We start from the raw sequence: 22,364 nt of genomic DNA, 5'->3' as shown, positions 1-22,364 counted from the left end.
AAGTAACGAGATTTGTAGAATTATAATCATCTAGTCCATATTTGCCTACATTATTTTTCAGTTAGCTTCCTACAAACTGAATTTGTTTTCTCCAGTATTGTGTATGTTCAATTCTTAAAGTAACGAGAATGAAATGTCTCTTGTGGGGAAACTCGTTTGTTAAAGTGGAAGATATATAGTTCTGGCATAAATTTCCCGATTCTACATTACGTCTTGGCAGAATTAGGTTAGGTAATACATTATTTACCGACAGAGTTATGTTAGGTTATATATATTTTTGCCATCAGAATTTCCATCTCTTTACAATCTGTTTCTATCTCTTATGGATCAAAGCATGATTTTCTGTTGAAATGGTGCCTCTTTCTAGATTTCACTTCTTTCCTACAAAAATAATGAAACATTGAGTTTTGCAGTATTATATTGATGGGTGATGTCCAGATCTTAGACTGGCGAGTGACCCGAATTGGTCTGGGGAGTGTGGTTTCTAATGTGTGTATGTTTAGTGGGTCGTAGTTTGGAACAGGGAGGTCGATTTTTAGTGCTTGTCGGGTTGGTTTTGTCATTGTTATCTTTACTGGGAGTGAGGGGATCCATGAGAAGAGGTTACTGAAGTGTGGGGCATGGGAAAAAGTCTTTTTCCATTTGAGGGTTTGTGGCTAGTTACGTAGTGTTTTGGGTGGGAAGTTTCTAATGCTGTGGCACTGAACTGAGTACAGGGCACACTGTATTAGCAGGATCTTTCTTTTATTGTGAAGGTGTTGTGTGTTTGTATTTGCGAGGTTGGTAATTATTGTTTTGATTGCATTGTTTTGTGTTGTTTGCAGCTTTGTTAGATTTGCAGGTGAGGCATAGTTTAAAGTGGAGCGAATGTGTAAAGCATGTGTAATGTACCGAAGCCACAGCTCACCATTCACATCCAGGCCCCATATGCCTGTCCATGGTTTAAACCAGACGTTTCATATTCACTGGTTCATCCCATTGACAGCATGTTGACTCTAGTATACCACATCGTTCCAATTTTCTCTATCCCGTTCACGCCTGTCACCCTCCTGCATGTTCAGGCCCTGATCGTTCGTAGAATTTTTCACTCCATCCTTTCATCTACAATTTGATCTCCCCCTTCTCTTCCTTCCCTCTACTTCTGACACATATATACTCTATGTCAAACATTCTTCATCATTCTCTCCTCTTTTGCTTTCTTATGTGTGTGTGTACGAAGTGTCAAAAGCCTTGTTATAATAATATCATCAGGGCTCTCTGTATTTTCCTTTCCTTTGTAGTTTTACCTACATCTCATTTACATTCGCCACTCATATATATCTTTTCTTTCTTTCTTTCAAACTATTCGCCATTTCCCGCATTAGCGAGGTAGCGTTAAGAACAGAGGACTGGGCCTTGAGGGAATACCCTCACCTGGCCCAATTCTCTGTTCCTTCTTTTGGAAAATTAAAAAAAAACGAGAGGGGAGGATTTCCAGCCCCCCGCTCCCTCCCCTTTTAGTCGCCTTCTACGACACGCAGGGAATACGTGGGAAGTATTCTTGCTCCCCTATCCCCAGGGATAACTCATATATATATATATATATATATATTAATATCCCTGGGGATAGGGGAGAAAGAATACTTCCCACGTATTCCTTGCGGGTCGTAGAAAGCGACTTAAAGGGAAGGGAGTGGGGGGCTGGAAATCCTCCACTCTCATTTTTTTTTTTCTCCCCAAAGAAGGAACAGAGAAGGGGGCCAGGTGAGGATATTCCCTCAAAGGCCCAGTCCTCTGTTCTTAACGCTACCACGCTAATGCGGGAAATGGCGAATAGTATGAAAGAAAAGAAATATATATATAAATATATATATATATATATATATATATATATATATATATATATATATATATATATATATATATATATATATATCCAAGAGCTATTTTACGTCTGTATAGCTCAAACTAACAACCATTTAAAAGGTCTTAAAGTCGCTAAACGACCATTTCTTTTCTTCTAAATCTCGTAAACTTACAGGAGGGGAAAAAAAGGAAGCAGATGTGAGATATCTTTTTTTTCTTCTTCCTTTTGGTAAAATATCTGACTTTGGGCAGACACGTTGTTCCCTCGCTGCCGCTCAATTGCCTTTCAATATAAGGACTGGCCAATCCGGAGGCCAAGCGTTGAGCTGATACGCTGGACAAAATCATCTGAAAAATAAGGAGATGGAAGGTTCATCCCCCAGAGGTAGGAGAGCCGTCCCTTACAGGCAGACAGACGGGTGATGGAAGTGAGTGAGGGGGGGGAAAAAAGGGGTTTTGTGAGAAGGCGGGGTTGAGGAGGAGGATCTCTCTCTCTCTCTCTCTCTCTCTCTCTCTCTCTCTCTCTCTCTCTCTCTCTCTCTCTCTCTCTCTCTCTCTCTCTCTCTCTCTCTCTCTCTCTCTCTCGATGTACATGTTATCTTATCGATCCCAGGACCAGCATGTATGAACGAGTCTTGGCGTAGGTGTTCCAGGACCTTTCCAGACGATCCTGCTGCCTAGGGATCGCGCTCCTTCCAGTAGCAGGGAAATGTAGACTCCTTCGGAGTGAGAAGCTCAGCCTCGCCAATGGTGGCTCTTCACTCGCGGTGTAACCTCGAGTTTACAGAGTCCAATATCCAGAGCATGTGAAATGTCTCCCACTGAACCATTTCCTCTCTCTCTCTCTCTCTCTCTCTCTCTCTCTCTCTCTCTCTCTCTCTCTCTCTCTCTCTCTCTCTCTCTCTCTCTCTACGTTCGAATCCCTGCACTTTCCTACTAACAATCTTTAACTTTCTCTTAATTTCATTTGCTCTCGCTCCTTTCATTCTCCCCAAACCATACTGCTTGTTCACCTCTTCCCTTGATGTATACCATGGAAAGTTCTGTGGTGCCTGGATGTGGAAAGGGAGCTGTGGTTTCGGTGCATTACACATGACAGCTAGAGACTAAGTGTGAATAAATGTGGTCTTTGTGTCTGTATTCCTGGCGCTACCTCGCTGAAGCAGGGAGTAGCGATGCTGTTTTCCTTTAGGCGGGGTATCTCCACAGTACACAGACATATACATAGATATACACTTGTATATATTCATACTCGCGTGCATTCATCCCTTGCCGACGTTACCCCTTTCCTCAGGAAACAGCATCGCTACCCCCCGCTTCAGCGAGATAGCGCCAGGAAAACAGATAAAATAGGCCACATTCGTTCACACTCGGTCTCTGGCAGTAATGTGTAATGCACCGAAACCACAGCTCCCTTTCCACATCCAAGCACCACAGAACTTTCCATGGTATATATCAAGGGAAGAGGTGAACAAGCAGTATGGTTTGGGGAGAATGAACTGAGCGAGAGCAAATGAAACTATGAGAAAGTTAAAAGATTGTTATTAGGAAAATGGAGGGATGCGAACGTGGAGAGAGAGAGAGAGAGAGAGAGAGAGAGAGAGAGAGAGAGAGAGAGAGAGAGAGAGAGAGAGAGAGAGAGAGAGAGAGAGAGAGAGAGAGAGAGTTGGAAATATGGGGAGGCTAGGTGTGTGAGAGAGAGAGAGAGAGAGAGAGAGAGAGAGAGAGAGAGAGAGAGAGAGAGAGAGAGAGAGAGAGAGAGAGGAAGTGGTTCCGTGGGAGACGAGCGGGGTATGTGGGGTGAGAATATAAGGGTGGGGGAGAGTAAGAAGTATAAAGGAAGAGATCAGCTTACCATGAATTTGTTCAAGTATAAGGGAAATGAGTCTGGCAGACCAGAGTGATAACGCGTGACATACACGTATATCATTTCATTGTTTACGCTTCTCAGTCATGCATAATGATATACATCTGCGAAAAAAAATTGAAAATAATTCTTATGAGTTTATATCATTGTATCAAAATTCTCTGAAGTTTTGTCATTATTACAGAAAACGATACAATAAAAATGTGTTGCGCAAGTGTTTTGAAATTCTGGCTCGTCTTTTGTAAATGATAATAGACTTTCAATTGTAAACATGTTAATGAAGAAAACACAATTAACATCAATGGCACCTCAAACATTAACAATACATGTGGATTCATTTTAAGGCGAATATAACATTGCATATATATATGTATATATATATATATATATATATATATTTTTTTTTTTTTTTCATACTATTCGCCATTTCCCGCATTAGCGAGGTAGCGTTGAGAACAGAGGACTGGGCCTTTGAGGGAATATCCTTACCTGGCCCCCTTCTCTGTTCCCTCTTTTGGAAAATTAAAAAAAAATGCGAGAGAGGAGGATTTCCAGCCACCCGCTCCCTCCCCTTTTAGTCGCCTTCTACGACATGCAGGGAATACGTGGGAAGTATTCTTTCTCCCCTATCCCCAGGGATAAAAATAATAATAATATATATTATTATAATATATATTATTAAAATAATAATATATATATATATATATATATATATATATATATATATATATATATATATATATATATATATATATATATATATATATATATATATATATATATGTATATATATATATATATATATATATATATATATATATATATATATATATATATATATATATATATATATATATTATTATTTTTTTTTTATTATATTTGTCGCTGTCTCCCGCGTTTGCGAGGTAGCGCAAGGAAACAGACGAAAGAAATGGCCCAACCCCCCCCCCCATACACATGTATATACATACGTCCACACACGCAAATATACATACCTACACAGCTTTCCATGGTTTACCCCAGACGCTTCACATGCCTTGATTCAATCCACTGACAGCACGTCAACCCCGGTATACCACATCGCTCCAATTCACTCTATTCCTTGCCCTCCTTTCACCCTCCTGCATGTTCAGGCCCCGATCACACAAAATCTTTTTCACTCCATCTTTCCACCTCCAATTTGGTCTCCCTCTTCTCCTCGTTCCCTCCACCTCCGACACATATATCCTCTTGGTCAATCTTTCCTCACTCATTCTCTCCATGTGCCCAAACCACTTCAAAACACCCTCTTCTGCTCTCTCAACCACGCTCTTTTTATTTCCACACATCTCTCTTACCCTTACGTTACTCACTCGATCAAACCACCTCACACACACATTGTCCTCAAACATCTCATTTCCTGCACATCCATCCTCCTGCGCACAACTCTATCCATAGCCCACGCCTCGCCACCATACAACATTGTGGTAGAGGATGTGTGGATCAGGTGTTTGCTTTGAAGAATGTATGTGAGAAATACTTAGAAAAGCAAATGGATTTGCATGTAGCATTTATGGATCTGGAGAAGGCATATGATAGAGTTGATAGAGATGCTCTGTGGAAGGTATTAAGAATATATGGTGTAGGAGGAAAGTTGTTAGAAGCAGTGAAAAGTTTTTATCGAGGATGTAAGGCATGTGTACGTGTAGGAAGAGAGGAAAGTGATTGGTTCCCAGTGAATGTAGGTTTGCGGCAGGGGTGTGTGATGTCTCCATGGTTGTTTAATTTGTTTATGGATGGGGTTGTTAGGGAGGTAAATGCAAGAGTTTTGGAAAGAGGGGCAAGTATGAAGTCTGTTGGGGATGAGAGAGCTTGGGAAGTGAGTCAGTTGTTGTTCGCTGATGATACAGCGCTGGTGGCTGATTCATGTGAGAAACTGCAGAAGCTGGTGACTGAGTTTGGTAAAGTGTGTGGAAGAAGAAAGTTAAGAGTAAATGTGAATAAGAGCAAGGTTATTAGGTACAGTAGGGTTGAGGGTCAAGTCAATTGGGAGGTGAGTTTGAATGGAGAAAAACTGGAGGAAGTGAAGTGTTTTAGATATCTGGGAGTGGATCTGGCAGCGGATGGAACCATGGAAGCGGAAGTGGATCATAGGGTGGGGGAGGGGGCGAAAATTCTGGGGGCCTTGAAGAATGTGTGGAAGTCGAGAACATTATCTCGGAAAGCAAAAATGGGTATGTTTGAAGGAATATATATATATATATATATATATATATATATATATATATATATATATATATATATATATATATATATATATATATATATATATATATACACACATATATATACACATATATATATATATTTATATATATATATATATATATATATATATATATATATATATATATATATATATATATATATATATATATATATATATATATATACATATATATATATATATATATATATATATATATATATATATATATATATATATATATATATATATATATATATATATATATATATACATTTTTTTTTTTTTTTGCCGCTGTCTCCCGCGTTTGCGAGGTAGCGCAAGGAAACAAAAGAAAGAAATGGCCCAACCCACCCCCATACACATGTATATACATACGTCCACGCACGCAAATATACATACCTACACAGCTTTCCATGGTTTACCCCAGACGCTTCACATGCCCTGATTCAATCCACTGACAGCACGTCAACCCCGGTATACCATATCGATCCAATTCACTCTATTCCTTGCCCTCCTTTCACCCTCCTGCATGTTCAGGCCCCGATCACACAAATTCTTTTTCACTCCATCTTTCCACCTCCAATTTGGTCTCCCACTTCTCCTCGTTCCCTCCACCTCCGACACATATATCCTCTTGGTCAATCTTTCCTCACTCATTCTCTCCATGTGCCCAAACCATTTCAAAACACCCTCTTCTGCTATCTCAACCACGCTCTTTTTACTTCCACACATCTCTCTTACCCTTACGTTACTTACTCGATCAAACCACCTCACACCACACATTGTCCTCAAACATCTCATTTCCAGCACATCCATCCACCTGCGCACAACTCTATCCATAGCCCAACGCCTCACAACCATACAACATTGTTGGAACCACTATTCCTTCAAACATACCCATTTTTGCTTTCCGAGATAATGTTCTCAACTTCCACACATTCTTCAAGGCTCCCAGGATTTTCGCCCCCTCCCCCAACCTATGATCCACTTCCGCTTCCATGGTTCCATCCGCTGCCAGATCCACTCCCAGATATCTAAAACACTTTACTCCCTCCAGTTTTTCTCCATTCAAACTTACCTCCCAGTTGACTTGACCCTCAACCCTACTGTACCTAATAACCTTGCTCTTATTCACATTTACTCTTAACTTTCTTCTTTCAGACACTTTACCAAACTGAGTCACCAGCTTCTGCAGTTTCCCACATGAATCAGCCACCAGCGCTGTATCATCAGCGAACAACAACTGACTCACTTCCCAAGCTCTCTCATCCCCAACAGACTTCATACTTGCCCCTCTTTCCAAAACTCTTGCATTCACCTCCCTAACAACCCCATCCATAAACAAATTAAACAACCATGGAGACACCACACACCCCTGCCGCAAACCTACATTCACTGAGAACCAATCACTTTCCTCTCTTCCTACACGTACACATGCCTTACATCCTCGATAAAAACTTTTCACTGTTGTAACAACTTGCCTCCCACACCATATATTCTTAATACCTTCCACAGAGCATCTCTATCAACTCTATCATATGCTTTCTCCAGATCCATGAATGCTACATACAAATCCATTTGCCTTCACCCTCTCAATCACTACCCTCCCATATAATTTACCAGGAATACTCAACAAAATATATATATATATATATATATATATATATATATATATATATATATATATATATATATATATATATATATATATATATATATATATATATATATATATATATATATGTATATATATATCTTTTCATACTATTCGCCATTTCCCAAGTTAGGAAGGTAGCGTTAAGAACAGAGGACTGGACCTTTGAGGGAATATCCTCACCTAGCCCCCTTCTCTGTTCCTTCTTTTGGAAAATTACAAATATATATATATATATATATATATATATATATATATATATATATATATATATATATATATATATATATATATACATATATATATATATATATATATATATATATATATATATATATATATATATATATATATATATATATATATCCCTGGGGATAGGGGAGAAAGAATACTTCCCACGTATTCCCTGCGTGTCGTAGAAGGCGACTAAAAGGGAAGGAAGCGGGGGGCTGGAAATCTTCCCCTCTTTCTTTTTTTTTTTTTCCAAAGGAAGGAACAGAGAAGGGGGCCGGGTGAGGATGTTTCCTCAGAGGCCCAGTCCTCTGTTCTTAACGCTACCTTGCTGAGGCGGGAAATGGCGAATAGTATGAAAGAAAGATATATATATATATAAATATATATATATATATATATATATATATATATATATATATATATATATATATATATATATATATATATATATATATATATATATATACCATTCCAACTATTTATCAATAAATGCTTATCAGTTTTCATCATCTTGAGATAACCTGAACAATCTTCGAGAATTGACTTCGAGAAATGCAATTAGTCGTCAAACAACAATTCTTGAAATTCCCCGAAATCTTGCAGACAGAGCTTCGATACGGGCGCCTCACGGTTCTTGCTGTCTCTTTGCTCCGTCAAATTACATATTCCCCGGATAGTAAGGCGTAATGATATACATCTCTCCTCTCTCCATCTGATCTGTCTTTTCAAATCCTTTGCTAACCTAAGGAGAGATATGGGGTCTATCCTTGTCCATGGATAGAGTGCTGAAAGCCAGGCTTTCAAGGCCCACACTTTTGGCGAAATTGATTCTCGAAATAGACACATTGTGCCTGAATGGAATTGGATCCACCTGTTGTAGATAAGAATAGACATCATGATGACAGGTAGATAGATGGTTCGGTTGATAGATATATAGAAATCAGAGTCATATTGAATTCTGTAGTTATTGCTGATGCATGAGGTGGGGAAAAGGGATCACAGACATTACATAATATTGACAGGCAGATAGATTTATCGATCGATAGATATGTAGGATTCAAAGTCATATTCAATTCTAAAGTTATTGCTAATCATTGAGGTGGGGAAAAGGGATCACAGACATTACATCATAATGACAGGTAGATAAATAGATCGATCGATAGATATATATAGAAATCAAAGTCATAATCAATTCCAAAGTTATTGCTAATCAATGAGGTGGGGAAAAGGGATCACAGACATTACATCATATTGAGAGGTAGATAGATTTATCGATCGATAGATATGTAGAAATCAAAGTCATAATCAATTCCAAAGTTATTGCTAATCAATGAGATGGGGAAAAGGGATCATGGACAGTGTACAATCCACTAGACGAACACTTACCTTTCTGTGCGGCGTACGCTGGCGTAAGAAGCAAGGCAAAAGCGTAGCAGACGAAGAAGGATCGTACTATCTCCGGGGTTGGTAACATTTTCTTGGCGACCTCCCTCAGAAGCCTTTCTAAAGGGGTTTACACACGGCTCACGCTTCGACTACGACGGTACGGGTTTTGCCGTACCTCACTTCAGTGTAGTTACTACCTTCCAATTGCCTTGTGGCTGGTTGACTCATTGTTCTCTATGAGGAGAGTTAAGCGAGAGAGAGAAAGAGAGAAAGAGAGAGAGCGAGTTTACACCAGACATTCTCTATCATCATCATCGTTTTCGGTCCGAGATTTTAGACAGAATAGTTATCATGTGAGACATGTTTTACGAATTGCGACACACCTTCCCTCGTTTTTCCTTGGGGTCTGTGTTCATAAAGCGTCTACGTCCACGTATGCCACCCTCACTCCATTTTCTTTAACTCCGTTGAAAATCCCAGTCCTCGTTGCATATCTCGTCCTTTTGTTTATCAGTTCGACTTTACTCTATGTCTTTCATATTTTCCCTTGCGTCACCTTCTACGTCCTCACACAGGATAGTAAACTGGTCTGACATATCTATGGTCCTATGTCACTCTTCCTTCTCAACAATCTCCACCATATATATATATATCAAGTCCAACAAGAACACTTCTGGCATCGACTGTACCTTCAGAATCCCATTTTCTTTAAAGACTTTTCATCTCAGACCTCTTTGGTTTCTGGAGATTGCGTTTTCCTTTTCTTTTCTTTTTTTAGTTTGCAGTCATTAGGTTTTGCTTCGAAGCTCATCAGCTTGTTCGCCTCGAGTGGTGTTGACCAATAACTCGTTGGTGCTGAGTTCCCGGTTGTGCTGGCCACTCAGAAGTTCCCGTTTGGTTTTCTTGCGTACTGACCAAAGAGGATATGATTGGAAGTGCGTTCTGGTAAAGGCTGACTACACGAAGCTGGCCTACTGTATGATTGGCAAGGGTGTGTAGTGTGTGTGTGTGTGTGTGGGTTGGAGGGAGGGTAAGAATGGAGGGTAGTAATCCTCCTGTGGTCCAGTACTTTGGTGTTTGGTTTGTGCCCAACCCGCGTCTCGATCTCTGAGTTCTGTGATCCGTGATAGCCAATCAGCTTCTTTGTTGATTCAGCATAACAGACGCTCCGGTATTTATAGTTTCGCGAGCTCTCCCACCACACGATTCAGAGACAGACACCCACAGCTTATCTCAACTGCAATCTTTTCTTCAGTTTTCCGAGCTGAAGAAGACGTAAACATCTTGTTAAAAAAAATGAACAGATGAACTATTCATTTACTGTTCTGGATGTGGAAGGACCAGTCATACTTGTTGAAGAGGCTCCAGGATCCTCACAGTATACACTCACTGGGATTTTGTCAACACAGTCTTGGGCAAACTGAAAAAAAAAAAAGACAAACGATTTCATTACATTGTGATATTCTATAACTAATTCAAGATCTAATTCAAGATCTAAAGTTTATACATGACGAAAAGAAAGATTTTACATATATGTTATAGCTGACGACACCCTAAATTGTTTCGAGAGAAAATGAGTTTTATAGTAATAATTGTAACAAAATGATGACACCAACATATACAATGGTTCAATCATTCCCCCCCAAAAATTGATGATTCTTGTATGAAAATTTAATAAATATTGATATTTCATATTCACTGTAGATGGTGTACATCCCCAGAACAACTGTCCCCTCCCTACTGTTCCAAACACCCCTTCCCCAATGTCCCAATCCTGGGGAAAGCCCTCCCCTTCCCAAACTATGCAAGGCTTTCCAATCTGAAGACTCGAACCCGAGTACGACTCTCCCTCCCCCCCAAGCTCATACCTTCCATGAAGCCCTCCTTCCCTTTCTCGACCCCTCTCCATGCATATAGTGCGTGGGAGAAAAACAAGAGAACAAATGGGAGCATCATCAAAGAGGGCGCAGATGGGGAGTTTGTAACAGGGGAGAGATGAAGTGAAAAGCAGATGAAGGTAAACATTTTGAAGGACTGTTGAATGGTAGGGTGGCAGATTTGGAATGTCTCGGACGTGGAGGCGTGCGAGGTGAGAAAATCATGGCAAATGGTTTTGTGAGCAAAAATATAATCCTTTGAGATTTGCTGACATTTGAAAAATAATGATATTCAAAAATGTGTGTGACAAATTCTTAGAAAAACAGATGGATTTATATGTAGCATTTTTGGATCTGGAGAAGGCATATGGTATGGTTGGTAGAGATGCTTTGTGGAATGTCGTAAGAGGATACGGTGTGGGAGTAAGCTGCTAAAAGCAGTGAAAAGTTTTTACCAAGGATGTAAGGCATGTGTACGAGTAAGAAGATAGGAGAGTGATTGGCTCCCAGTGAGCGTCAGTCTGCGGGATGGGACTGTGATGTCCCCATGGCTGTTTGATTTGTTTATGGATGGGGTGGTTAGGAAGGTAAATGCAAGAGTTTTGGAGAGAGGGGCGAGTATGCAGCTGTTGGAGATGAGAGGGCTTGGGAAGTGAGTCAGTTGTTGTTCACGGATGAGACAGCACTGGTGGCTGATTCGAGTGAAAACTGCAGAAGTTGGTGACTGCGTTTTGAAAAGTGTGTGAAAGGAGAAAGCTGAGAGTAAATGTGAATAAGAGCAAGGCTATCTGCTTCAGCAGGACTTCGGAACAAGTTAGTTGGCGAGTTGAAAGACAACGAGGAGGTGGACAAGTCCAGCCAAGTTAGTCTGTGATCCTTCAGCTCACGAAACCCTCGGAAACTTTCTCAATACCGTGTATCCCTAAAGGCTAAACGTCCTCTCCTTACACCCCGAGTTACAGAAAATGTAATCGGTTTTTCCGTGTCTCCTTTGCCAACCCACAGCAAATATATACAGCGGCAGGTGCGCATCCACGACTTTAGAGAGAGACCATCTCTGCAAGTCTCAGAATATGTTGTCGGCTCGTCTAGTCGGTGGCCAACGACCGGAACTTTCCAGATAAATGTCTCCTTTACCAAGAAAATGGACGAAACACAAATGCTATGGGAGCCATGTACCCAAGCCCTTCTGGTTCCCCAATAACATGACACTCCACCTGCAACGTATTGGACCTTAACTCGACCAAAGGACTTGGATGAATGATCATCTACACTCTAGTCTTTCCTGTGGAGGATAGAAAATGATCTTATGACATCTGATTCACGTTTATTTGGGCTGCTGGATCCATCCACAGACAACCCCTCAAGGATGCTGTGATCCCTGTGAGACATGAGATTCAATACCATATCCACAGTAAACCTTACTATGAGAAAGTATTTCTTCCCATAACGAGCGATCCAGAGATACAAATTACAACTATAAGTGATAGGAAACCTTTAGTGAGTGTAAGACGATTTGATATATGCAGGCTTAAGAAGATGGAGCTATCGAAAGATCTATTCTGTTTATATGTTGAAGGCTCCAGTCACGAGCAAAAGTCCACTTCAAAGCTAGGCCTTAATTGAAATACCGAGACGTTCATGAAAGGGAAAAAGAAGAGAAAAAACAAAGTATTTGCGAGTCTTGTACGAAATAGTAAGCCTGTCATTTCAAATGTGCCAGGTCTTAGCTACTGGGAAATACATGAGAAGGTGGAGAGTTCCAAAGCTCAGAGGAGTAAGGAAGGAAACAGCTATCAAACGGCCCAGCCTTCCTGACTATTCAATGTCAGCGAGAATTGGTTTTATGCAGCGCTTGAGAAAGCTGAAAATCTCGACTTCAGTGACTGTATAAGGTAAAGATGACTTTTCTTCTCGCTTCACCGACAATGCTTCTCGTTTGTATCCATTATGGTCCTTCCATTTTCATAGCGTCTAATACCCATCGTTCTTTATTACCTGTTTTAAGATGTGTTTACCTCACACGTCATCAGAGAACAAAAGAATGAGGATAGATAGAGGAACTGGAGCGTCCTTAGTTAGACCATGTCTGCCATCTCTCGCCTTCACTCAGTGCCCATATACTTGCTGTCCCGCCTAAGCCATATATATATGAATATATATATATATATGTATATATATATATATATATATATATATATATATATATATATATATATATATATATATATATATATATATATATATATATTCTAATCTACTGAAATTTGACGCTGTCTCCCGCGTTAGCGATGTAGCGCAAGGAAACAGACTAAAGAGTGGCCCAACCAACCCCCATACACATGTATATACATACACGTCCACACACGCACATATACATACCTATACATTTCAACGTTTACTTATATATACATACACAGACATATACATATATATACATGTACATAATTCATAGTTGCTGCATTTATTCATTCCCATCGCCTCCCCGCCACACATGAAATGACAACGCCCTCCCCCCGCATGCGCGCGAGGTAGCGCTAGGAATAGACAACAGAGGCCAACTTCGTTCGCACTCAGTCTCTTGCTGTCATGTATAATGCACCGAAACCACAGCTCCCTTTCCACATCCAGGCCCCACACAACTTTCCATGGTTTACCCCAGACACTTCACATGCCCTGGTTCAATCCAATGACAGCACGTCGACCCCGGTATACCACATCGTTCCAATTTACCCTATTCCTTGGACGTCTTTCATCCTCCTGCATGTGTGAACGAATGTGGCCTTCGTTGTCTTTTCCTAGCGTTACCACGCGCGCATTGCGGGGAGAGGGGTGTCATTTCATCTGTGGCGGGGTGGCGACGGGAATGAATGTGTATATATGTATATGCCTGTGTATGTATATATATGTATACGTTGAAATGTATAGGTATGTATATGTGCGTGTGTGGACGTCTGTTTCCTTGCGCTACCTCGCTAACGCGGGAGACAGCGACAAGGTATGATAAATAAATACAAAAATGAATATATAGATGGATAGATAGATAGATAGATAGATCTAGATATAGATATATATGACACAGCCATAGCAAAAAGACACATCTCTCTGATATAAACTGCTGGTCTTTCTCTGAACCTACATCGTAAAATAGAACGTTATCATGACATCGCTGGAGACACTTGAACGATGGACACTTATAACACAAGTTGGTTCTGTATTGTAACCAAAAGTTTCCAGACCCGGTTTCTGGCGGAGAGACGCTGCGAAACATGTGAAACTTAAGAATCTGGCACCTGTTTTCACCCAAGTTTAAGTCTAAGGTGAAATCTTTGTGTTTATATATGCACTGCTTCTCAAGCTCATCCAGCCTATTCTTACATAAAAAGAGTTCATCGTCTCTTTATGATCACTGACAACAATATAATTACGAAGGATTAGTGAAGCTATGAATTATAGTGGGTAGTTGATGATGATGGTGATAATGGTTTGACAATAACATGATTAATGTTGATAGAGTAACCACACCATTTGGTAACTGTTATAACAGGACTTAGTAATAACACCAGGCAGGAACCATCTTCTCCTTGTACTCAGTTCCTGGAAACGCCTCTGTGTTGGTATTCCTAAAGCTGGAAGTTAACAACATAAATTCTACGAAAGACGAACAATGTATGAATGTGGGGAGGGCATCACCCCTCAGTGTGTGTGTGTGTGTGTGTGTGTGTGTGTGTGTGTGTGTGTTTGATTACTATACAACTATATGTGTGTGATTGCTATAGCATTACTATACGTATACTATACGTATATATGTACCAGGCCTGTACCACATGTGTGTGTGTGTGTGTGTGTGTGTGTGTTTGATTACTATACAACTATATGTGTGTGATTGCTATAGCATTACTATACGTATACTATACGTATATATGTACCAGGTCTGTACCACATGTGTGTGTGTGTGTGTGTGTGTGTGTGTGTGTGTGTGTGTGTGTGTGTGTGTGTGTGTGTGTGTGTGTGTGTGTGTGTGTGTGTGTGTTTGATTACTATACAACTATATGTGTGTGATTGCTATAGCATTACTATACGTATACTATACGTATATATGTACCAGGTCTGTACCACATGTGTGTGTGTGTGTGTGTGTGTGTGTGTGTGTGTGTGTGTGTGTGTGTGTGTGTGTGTGTGTGTGTGTGTGTGTGTGTGTGTGTGTGTGTGTGTGTGTGTGTGTGTGTGTGTTTCTTCCCCCTCAGCAGAGATGCTTAGAAAGAGCAGGCACCGCTGTGTGGGTAGTCATCCAGCATCTGCTTAAGCTGATGGCGCCGTGGGAAAGGATTTTGACGTAATGGTCGAGGTCTTCGGGCAGGATGGAGGGTGGGGACTGTGGCTGTGTGATGCTGGATTAAGCGAGTTTCAGACGTAGGTTGAATAGCTTGTGGGGGGGAGGTGGGAAGATGGTACTAAGGCAACGTCTGGAAACAGGCTGGAAGACCAGATGGAAGCCATTTCCTGCAGGGGAAAAGAAATTAGTCGGGCTTTGAACCCGAGGAAGATACAAAAGGAGGGTAAATGAGAGTGTCAGTGTGGAAGAAAATGGAGAGGTGGGAGATGGCGACCATTATAATTAAAGAGAGAAAAGAAAATGGATGTGAGAGTTTCAGAGGAAGTGGGACAATGAAGGAGAGGAGACAAGAAATGGTGAAGGAAATTCCGAAGATGACAAACATATTTGGGTTTTAAACAACTTCTGCTTGAGACACTGATGGAAGTCGGAAGGAAATGAATGAAGGAATATGACCGAGGCAGATTGAATGATGCCACATCACCTACACTAGGAACCTGGTGTTTACTGGTGCATGTGAAGGTAGGAGACCTAGTAACGGCAGCCATGCAAGCAACATGGTGCTTGCTGGTGCTTGTGTACGATGGAAACCTGTAACACCAGCGACGCCAGTGACTGAACCCCGTGCCTGTGCATGTGTGCTTGCCAAAGCTTCTGAGTTTACACTGGGCAACGAGAGGAGTGATGGAAGACAAGATCAGCAGCTGGAGAGGTTGACGGAAGCCTTCATCGGTGATCCGCGCCACCACCCTGGAGGAGAGGAACCAAGGAGGCGAAGAGAGAGAGAGAGAGAGAGAGAGAGAGAGAGAGAGAGAGAGAGAGAGAGAGAGAGAGAGAGAGAGAGAGAGAGAGAGAGAGAGAGAGATTGTTACCCTAATAACAGATGGGCAAGAGATTAAGAGGAACGTAAGGAAAAGATGAAGAATAGCAAGATGAAAATATGATAACTAATGTATAAGAAGGAATGAGAGAAGAAGCGAAAGTTGAGAAACAGCAAGATGACATGTTGATGAAGGCCAGACGTCACTAAGAGTCCTGTATAGATGTCGAAATGTCTTCTAAACAGTTGTTTCGTTTATACAATTGATTGATTCGTCCATGTATGGAGTACTGCTTGGATGGTTCTAGCTCTGCATCCTTACTTGACAGAGTTGCGTGGAAAGCGGCACAACTTATCAACTCTTCCAGGCTAACGTCAAAACTCGACCCCCTTGCGATACGCCGCAATGTTGGTTCACTTTTCCTCTTCTGTAGGTATTACTTTGGTTTTTGCCCCCGAGTGCTGGCTGCTCGCGTACCCCCACCACTAGCTAAACTACGCGATGCTCGGCAAGCTGCTGCGTCACATGAGTATTGTGTAGCCATCAGCAACTCAAAGGTGAACTGTATTGATTGCTGTTTCCTCCTTACACGTGGAAGCTTTGAAACTCTCCACCTCTCATGTCTTTCTCAATAGCTAACCTAACCTGGCACGTTATAACTGACAGGTTTTTCACTTCCTCCAAAATTCGAAAATACTTTCCCTTTTCTCTTATTTTTCCCTTTCATTAGCATCTCTATATTTGAATTAAGGTCTGGACTTGATGTGGACTTCTGTCCTTGACTGGAACCTCCAACACAAAAAATACAAAGCAGATTGGAAAGCATTTCAGTGATTTCTGTTTCACATTTGTATAATTATATGAGGGGAGAAAACAATCAATTGATACAAAATTAGTGGAAATAAATTTCGTTCTGTGTCCAGGGGAAACATTTAATCCCAGTCTTATTCGAAGAGTCATTTGTGCTGAATGATATACTCATTTGTCCCTCCCTGTGGCGCGTGATAGCTATTATTTCGAACATCATCGGAGGTAATGTCTAAATGTAGTTTGAAAAAAACGTACTTTCGTCTTACCTCCATGTTGAGTGACGTAAATGATATTAATGTCAACCGAAGCATTGCTTGTGCTTTTACGAATGTCTGATCTTGGTAAAGTCAAGCTTAAAGCAATCCAATTTATCAGCTCTCCACGTCTGACCTTAAAACTTGACCCACTCGTCTCACACTACAGTGTTGGTTCTCAATCTCTCTTCTACTGTTATTTCTCTGGTGTGTCTTCCATATATTTGGCTGGTTGTGCGAACCTGTCAATAGATAGACCATGGAATATTCGCCGAGCTACAGTGTCACACAGTCAGTGAGTGGACGTTGGGCACTCAAGAATAGGCCGACGATGGGGTTTCAGCTTCGTCTCTAACGCGTCTAAGCTTTAGGACTCGTTATTTTCACACAGGTTGCAAGATAATCACGACTTACACCTTATCAAAATAGTCATGACTTACGCCTTATCAAAAGACTTATTCTTCTAAAATTCTTTAGTAATAGTGATGTTTTTACTTTGACCTCACTATCTCTTAAACCCTAGATGATTTCTGTCTGTAAGTGGAGCCTTTGACCTTTAGAAGGGAAAACGAAAATAGAAAATCATTACATCCGGTAACCTGGAAGAGGTTTATAACTGGAGCGTTAAATTATACATGGGGGTCGCTGGGAGTCCTGGAGTTGCTCCGTATCCTGAAATTATTAGGGTGTCCGGGAGCAACCCATCACTGGAGAAACTTAATTAGACCTGGATATTCGAGATACATCATATCATACGGTCGTAAAACTTTTTCGTTGTCGTAAAAGAATTTCTATGGGTTTCTTCTCTTCTTTTTTTCTTCAGTTTTCTTCTCGCAAAAGTTGAGACGGTCTGGGAGCAGCTGTCATTCTGAAGATAAACGTTTTCTTTAAAGAGAAGTTGTTGAAGTCAATCGTCGAAGTCTCGGATGAATCCACAATTCGAAGTCTTGGATGAATCCACAAATTGAAGCCTCGGATGAATGCTATATGTTCCACAATTCAAAATTAAACGTTCCACTGGCTTTTTAATTCCAGTTCTGAAGAGCTCATTGCGGGCACTATTTGTCAAAAGTACTAGAATAACAAGATGAGTAAAAACGTTTTTTTAAGAAGTCTTTGATATTCCTAGAAACTTTTAAGTGACTGATACTTAGTTCTTTGGAAAAACATACTACATGGCACCCTGAGGATTTGAAGCCTGACCTACCACGTGACAGGCTGGCACCCAACCGCTGCACCACGAGGTGACAAACGTTCTCCTTGTCAAACCAACCAATGGTCTATGAGATCTCCCTTCATATCTCGTGACCTTAAAGGATGAAGAATAGACCACCCCAACACGGGTCGTGGTCAGCCTCAAATCACTCCCAGACAACGATGGTACACTTCATATCACTTAACTTTTTCTATACACATGTGAGTGCAGAACATGTGAAGATATATACACTTCTCTGTTTGTTATACATGGTTCCATTCGCTGCTAAGTCCACTCCCAGATATCTAAAACACATCGCTTCTTCCAATGCTTCTTACATTCAAGCTCACGTCCCAACTAAGATGTCCCTCAACCCGGCTGAACCTAATAACCTTGTTTTTATTTACATTTACTCTCAACTTTCCCCTTTCGCAAACTTTTCCAAACTCAGTCACCAACTTCTGCAGGTTCTCCCTCCAATCAGCCATCATTGCTGAATCATCAGCGAACAGCAACTGACTCACTTCGCTGGCTTTTCATTCCCAGCAGTCTGTATACTTGCCCCTCTCTCCAGAACTGTGGTATTTACCTTCCAAACCACATCATCCACAAACAAATTTTTCAACCAAGGGGACATTAAACATCCCTCCTGCAACCCGACCTTCAATGAGAACCAATCACTTTCCTCTCTTCCGACTCGTACACATACCTCACACCCTTGATAAAAACTTCTCACTGCTTCCAGAAACTTATTTTCCATACCATATACTCTTAAGACCCTCCACAGAGCATTCTTATCAACCCTATCATATGCCTTCTCCAGGTCCATAAATGTTACATACAAATCCATCTGTTTTCTGAAGTATTTCTCACATACATTCTTCAAATCAAACACCTGATCTGCACATCCTCTACCACTTCTGAAACCACATTGCTCCGGCTCAATCTGATGCTCTGTGCATGCCTTTACCCCCTCAATCAATTCCCATCCATACAGCTTTCCAGGAATAAGCACCAAACTTATGCCTCTGTAGTTTGAACACTCACCTTTGTCTCCTTTGCCTTTGTGCAGTGGCACTATGCATGCATTCCGCCAGTCCTCAGGCACTTCATCATGATCCGTATATAGACTGATTATCCTTATCAACCAATCAACAACACAGTCACCCACTTCCATAATAAATTCATCTGCAATACAATCCAAACCTGCCGCTTTGCAGGCTTTCATCTTCCGCAAGGCTCTCACCACCTCTTCGCTCTTCACCAAACCATTCTCCCTGACTCATTCACTTTGCACGCTACCCCAATTAAAACACCCTGCATCTACCACTTTATCATCAAACACTTTCAACAAACCTTGAAAATACTTACCTCATCTCCTCCTCACTTCATCTTTACCTGTTATCACTTTCCCTTTTGCACCCTTCACCGATGTTCCCATTTGTTCTCTTGTCTTAAGCACGTTATTTCACTCCTTCCAAAACATCTTTTTATTCTCCCCAAAGTTCAACGATACTCTCTCACCCCAACTCTCTTGCCCTCTTTTCAACTCTTGCATCTCTTGCATCTTCCTCTTGACCTCTTACCCCTTTCTCTTACAAATCTCCCGGTCACTTGCATTCCTTCCATGTAAGTGTCGTCTAAACGTCTCTCTTTTGTCTTTCACTAACAACTCTACCTCTTCTTCCCACTAGTCACTACCCATTTTAATCTGCCCACCTCCCACCTTTGTCATGCTACATGCGTCCCTTGCACATGCTATCACTGCTTCCCTAAATATATTCCATACCTCACCCACTCCCCACACGTTATTTGCTCTCGTCTTTTGTCAATCCACATTAAATCTCTCCTGATATTTCCTCACACAAGTCTCTTTTCCAAGCTCACTTACTCTCACCACTCTCTTCTCCCCAGCATTCTCTAATCTTTTCTGAAAACCTCTACAAATCTTCACCTTCGCCTCAACAAGATAGTAATCAGACATCCCACCAGCTGCCCTTCTAGGCATATCAATATCCAAAAATTTCTCTTCACGCGCCTATCAATTTACATGTAATCCAATAACGCTCTCTGGCCATCTCTCCTACTCACCTACGTATACTTGTCTTTATCTTTTTAAATCAGGTATTCCCAATCACCAGTCTTTTTTTCGGCCCACAAATCCACAAGCTCTTTACCATTTCCCCCAACTGCTACTTTACTCACCTTTGCATTCAAATCACGCATCACTATAACCCGGTCTCGTGCATCAAAACCACTAACACACTCATTCAGCTGCTCCCAAACACTTGCCTCTCATGATCTTTCTTCTCATGCCCAGGTGCATATGCACCAATAATCACCAATCTCTCTCAATCAACTTTCAGTTTTACCTACATCAATCTAGAATTTACTTCCTTACACTTTCTCATACACTTCCACATCTCCTGATTAAGGAGTAGTGCTACTCCTTCCCTAGCTATAGTCCTCTCACCAACCCCTGACTTTACTCACAACAATTTCCCAAACCAATCTTCCCCTTTACCGTTGAGCTTCGTTTCACTCTGAGCCAGAGCAACAAGGTTTTCTTCCTCAAACATACTATCTATCTTTTCTTCTCATCTTGGCTACATCCACACATATCCAGGCACCCCAATCTGAGCCTTCGAGGAGGATGAACACTCCCCTCTTTAAGTCTTTTTCGGTTTCCTCTTTGAATATATATACATATATATATATATATATATATATATATATATATATATATATATATATATATATATATATATATATATATATATATATATATATATATATATATATATATATATATATATAGTGATGGGTGATTTGAATGCAAAGGTGAGTAATGTGGCAGTTGAGGGAATAATTGGTATACATGGGGTGTTCAGTGTTGTAAATGGAAATGGTGAAGAGCTTGTAGATTAATGTGCTGACAGCACGTCAACCCCGGTATACCATATCGATCTAATTCACTCTATTCCTTGCCCTCCTTTCACCCTCCTGCATGTTCAGGCCCCGATCACACAAAATCTTTTTCACTCCATCTTTCCACCTCCAATTTGGTCTCCCACTTCTCCTCGTTCCTCCACCTCCGACACATATATCCTCTTGGTCAATCTTTCCTCACTCATTTTCTCCATGTGCCCAAACCATTTCAAAACACCCTCTTCTGCTCTCTCAACCACGCTCTTTTTATTTCCACACATCTCTCTTACCCTTACGTTACTTACTCGATCAAGCAACCTCACACCACACATTGTCCTCAAAAATCTCATTTCCAGCACATCCACCCTCCTGCGCACAACTCTATCCATAGCCCACGCCTCGCAACCATACAACATTGTTGGAACCACTATTCCTTCAAACATACCCATTTTTGCTTTCCGAGATAATGTTCTCGACTTCCACACATTCTTCAAGGCTCCCAGCATTTTCGCCTCCTCCCCCACCCTATGATCCACTTCCGCTTCCAAGGTTCCATTTGCTGCCAGATCCACTCCCAGATATCTAAAACACTTTACTTCCTCCAGTTTTTCTCCATTCAAACTTACCTCCCAATTGCCTTGACCCGTAACCCTACTGTACCTAATAACCTTGCTCTCATTCACATTTACTCTTAACTTTCTTCTTTCACACACTTTACCAAACTCAGTCACCAGCTTCTGCAGTTTCTCACATGAATCAGCCACCAGCGCTGTATCATCAGCGAACAACAACTGACTCACTTCCCAAGCTCTCTCATCCACAACAGCCTTCATACTTGCCCCTCTTTCCAAAACTCTTGCATTCACCTCCCTAACAACCCCATCCATAAACAAATTAAACAACCATGGA

The 22,364-nt window shown here is 41.0% G+C and overlaps 1 protein-coding gene across 2 annotated transcripts in view; it reads right to left on the bottom strand.

The window, feature by feature from the left end:
• The window catches only part of LOC139764410 (nephrin-like), a 605,317-nt gene that overhangs the window by 348,123 nt on the left and 234,830 nt on the right, over positions 1-22,364 (bottom strand). For both annotated transcript variants that reach the window (XR_011716371.1, XM_071690970.1), the window contains exon 2: positions 9,235-10,654. Coding sequence is in view for 1 of the 2 variants with exons in the window: in XM_071690970.1 (XP_071547071.1) it covers positions 9,235-9,322 (88 nt within the window). In the remaining variant the exon portion in view is untranslated. The remainder of the gene's footprint in view (positions 1-9,234; positions 10,655-22,364) is intronic.

Source organism: Panulirus ornatus, chromosome 49 (assembly GCF_036320965.1).
Source record: "Panulirus ornatus isolate Po-2019 chromosome 49, ASM3632096v1, whole genome shotgun sequence".
NCBI lineage: Eukaryota > Metazoa > Arthropoda > Malacostraca > Decapoda > Palinuridae > Panulirus > Panulirus ornatus.
Note: the sequence above shows the minus strand (reverse complement) of the source record. Positions and strands in the feature narration are given on the sequence as shown.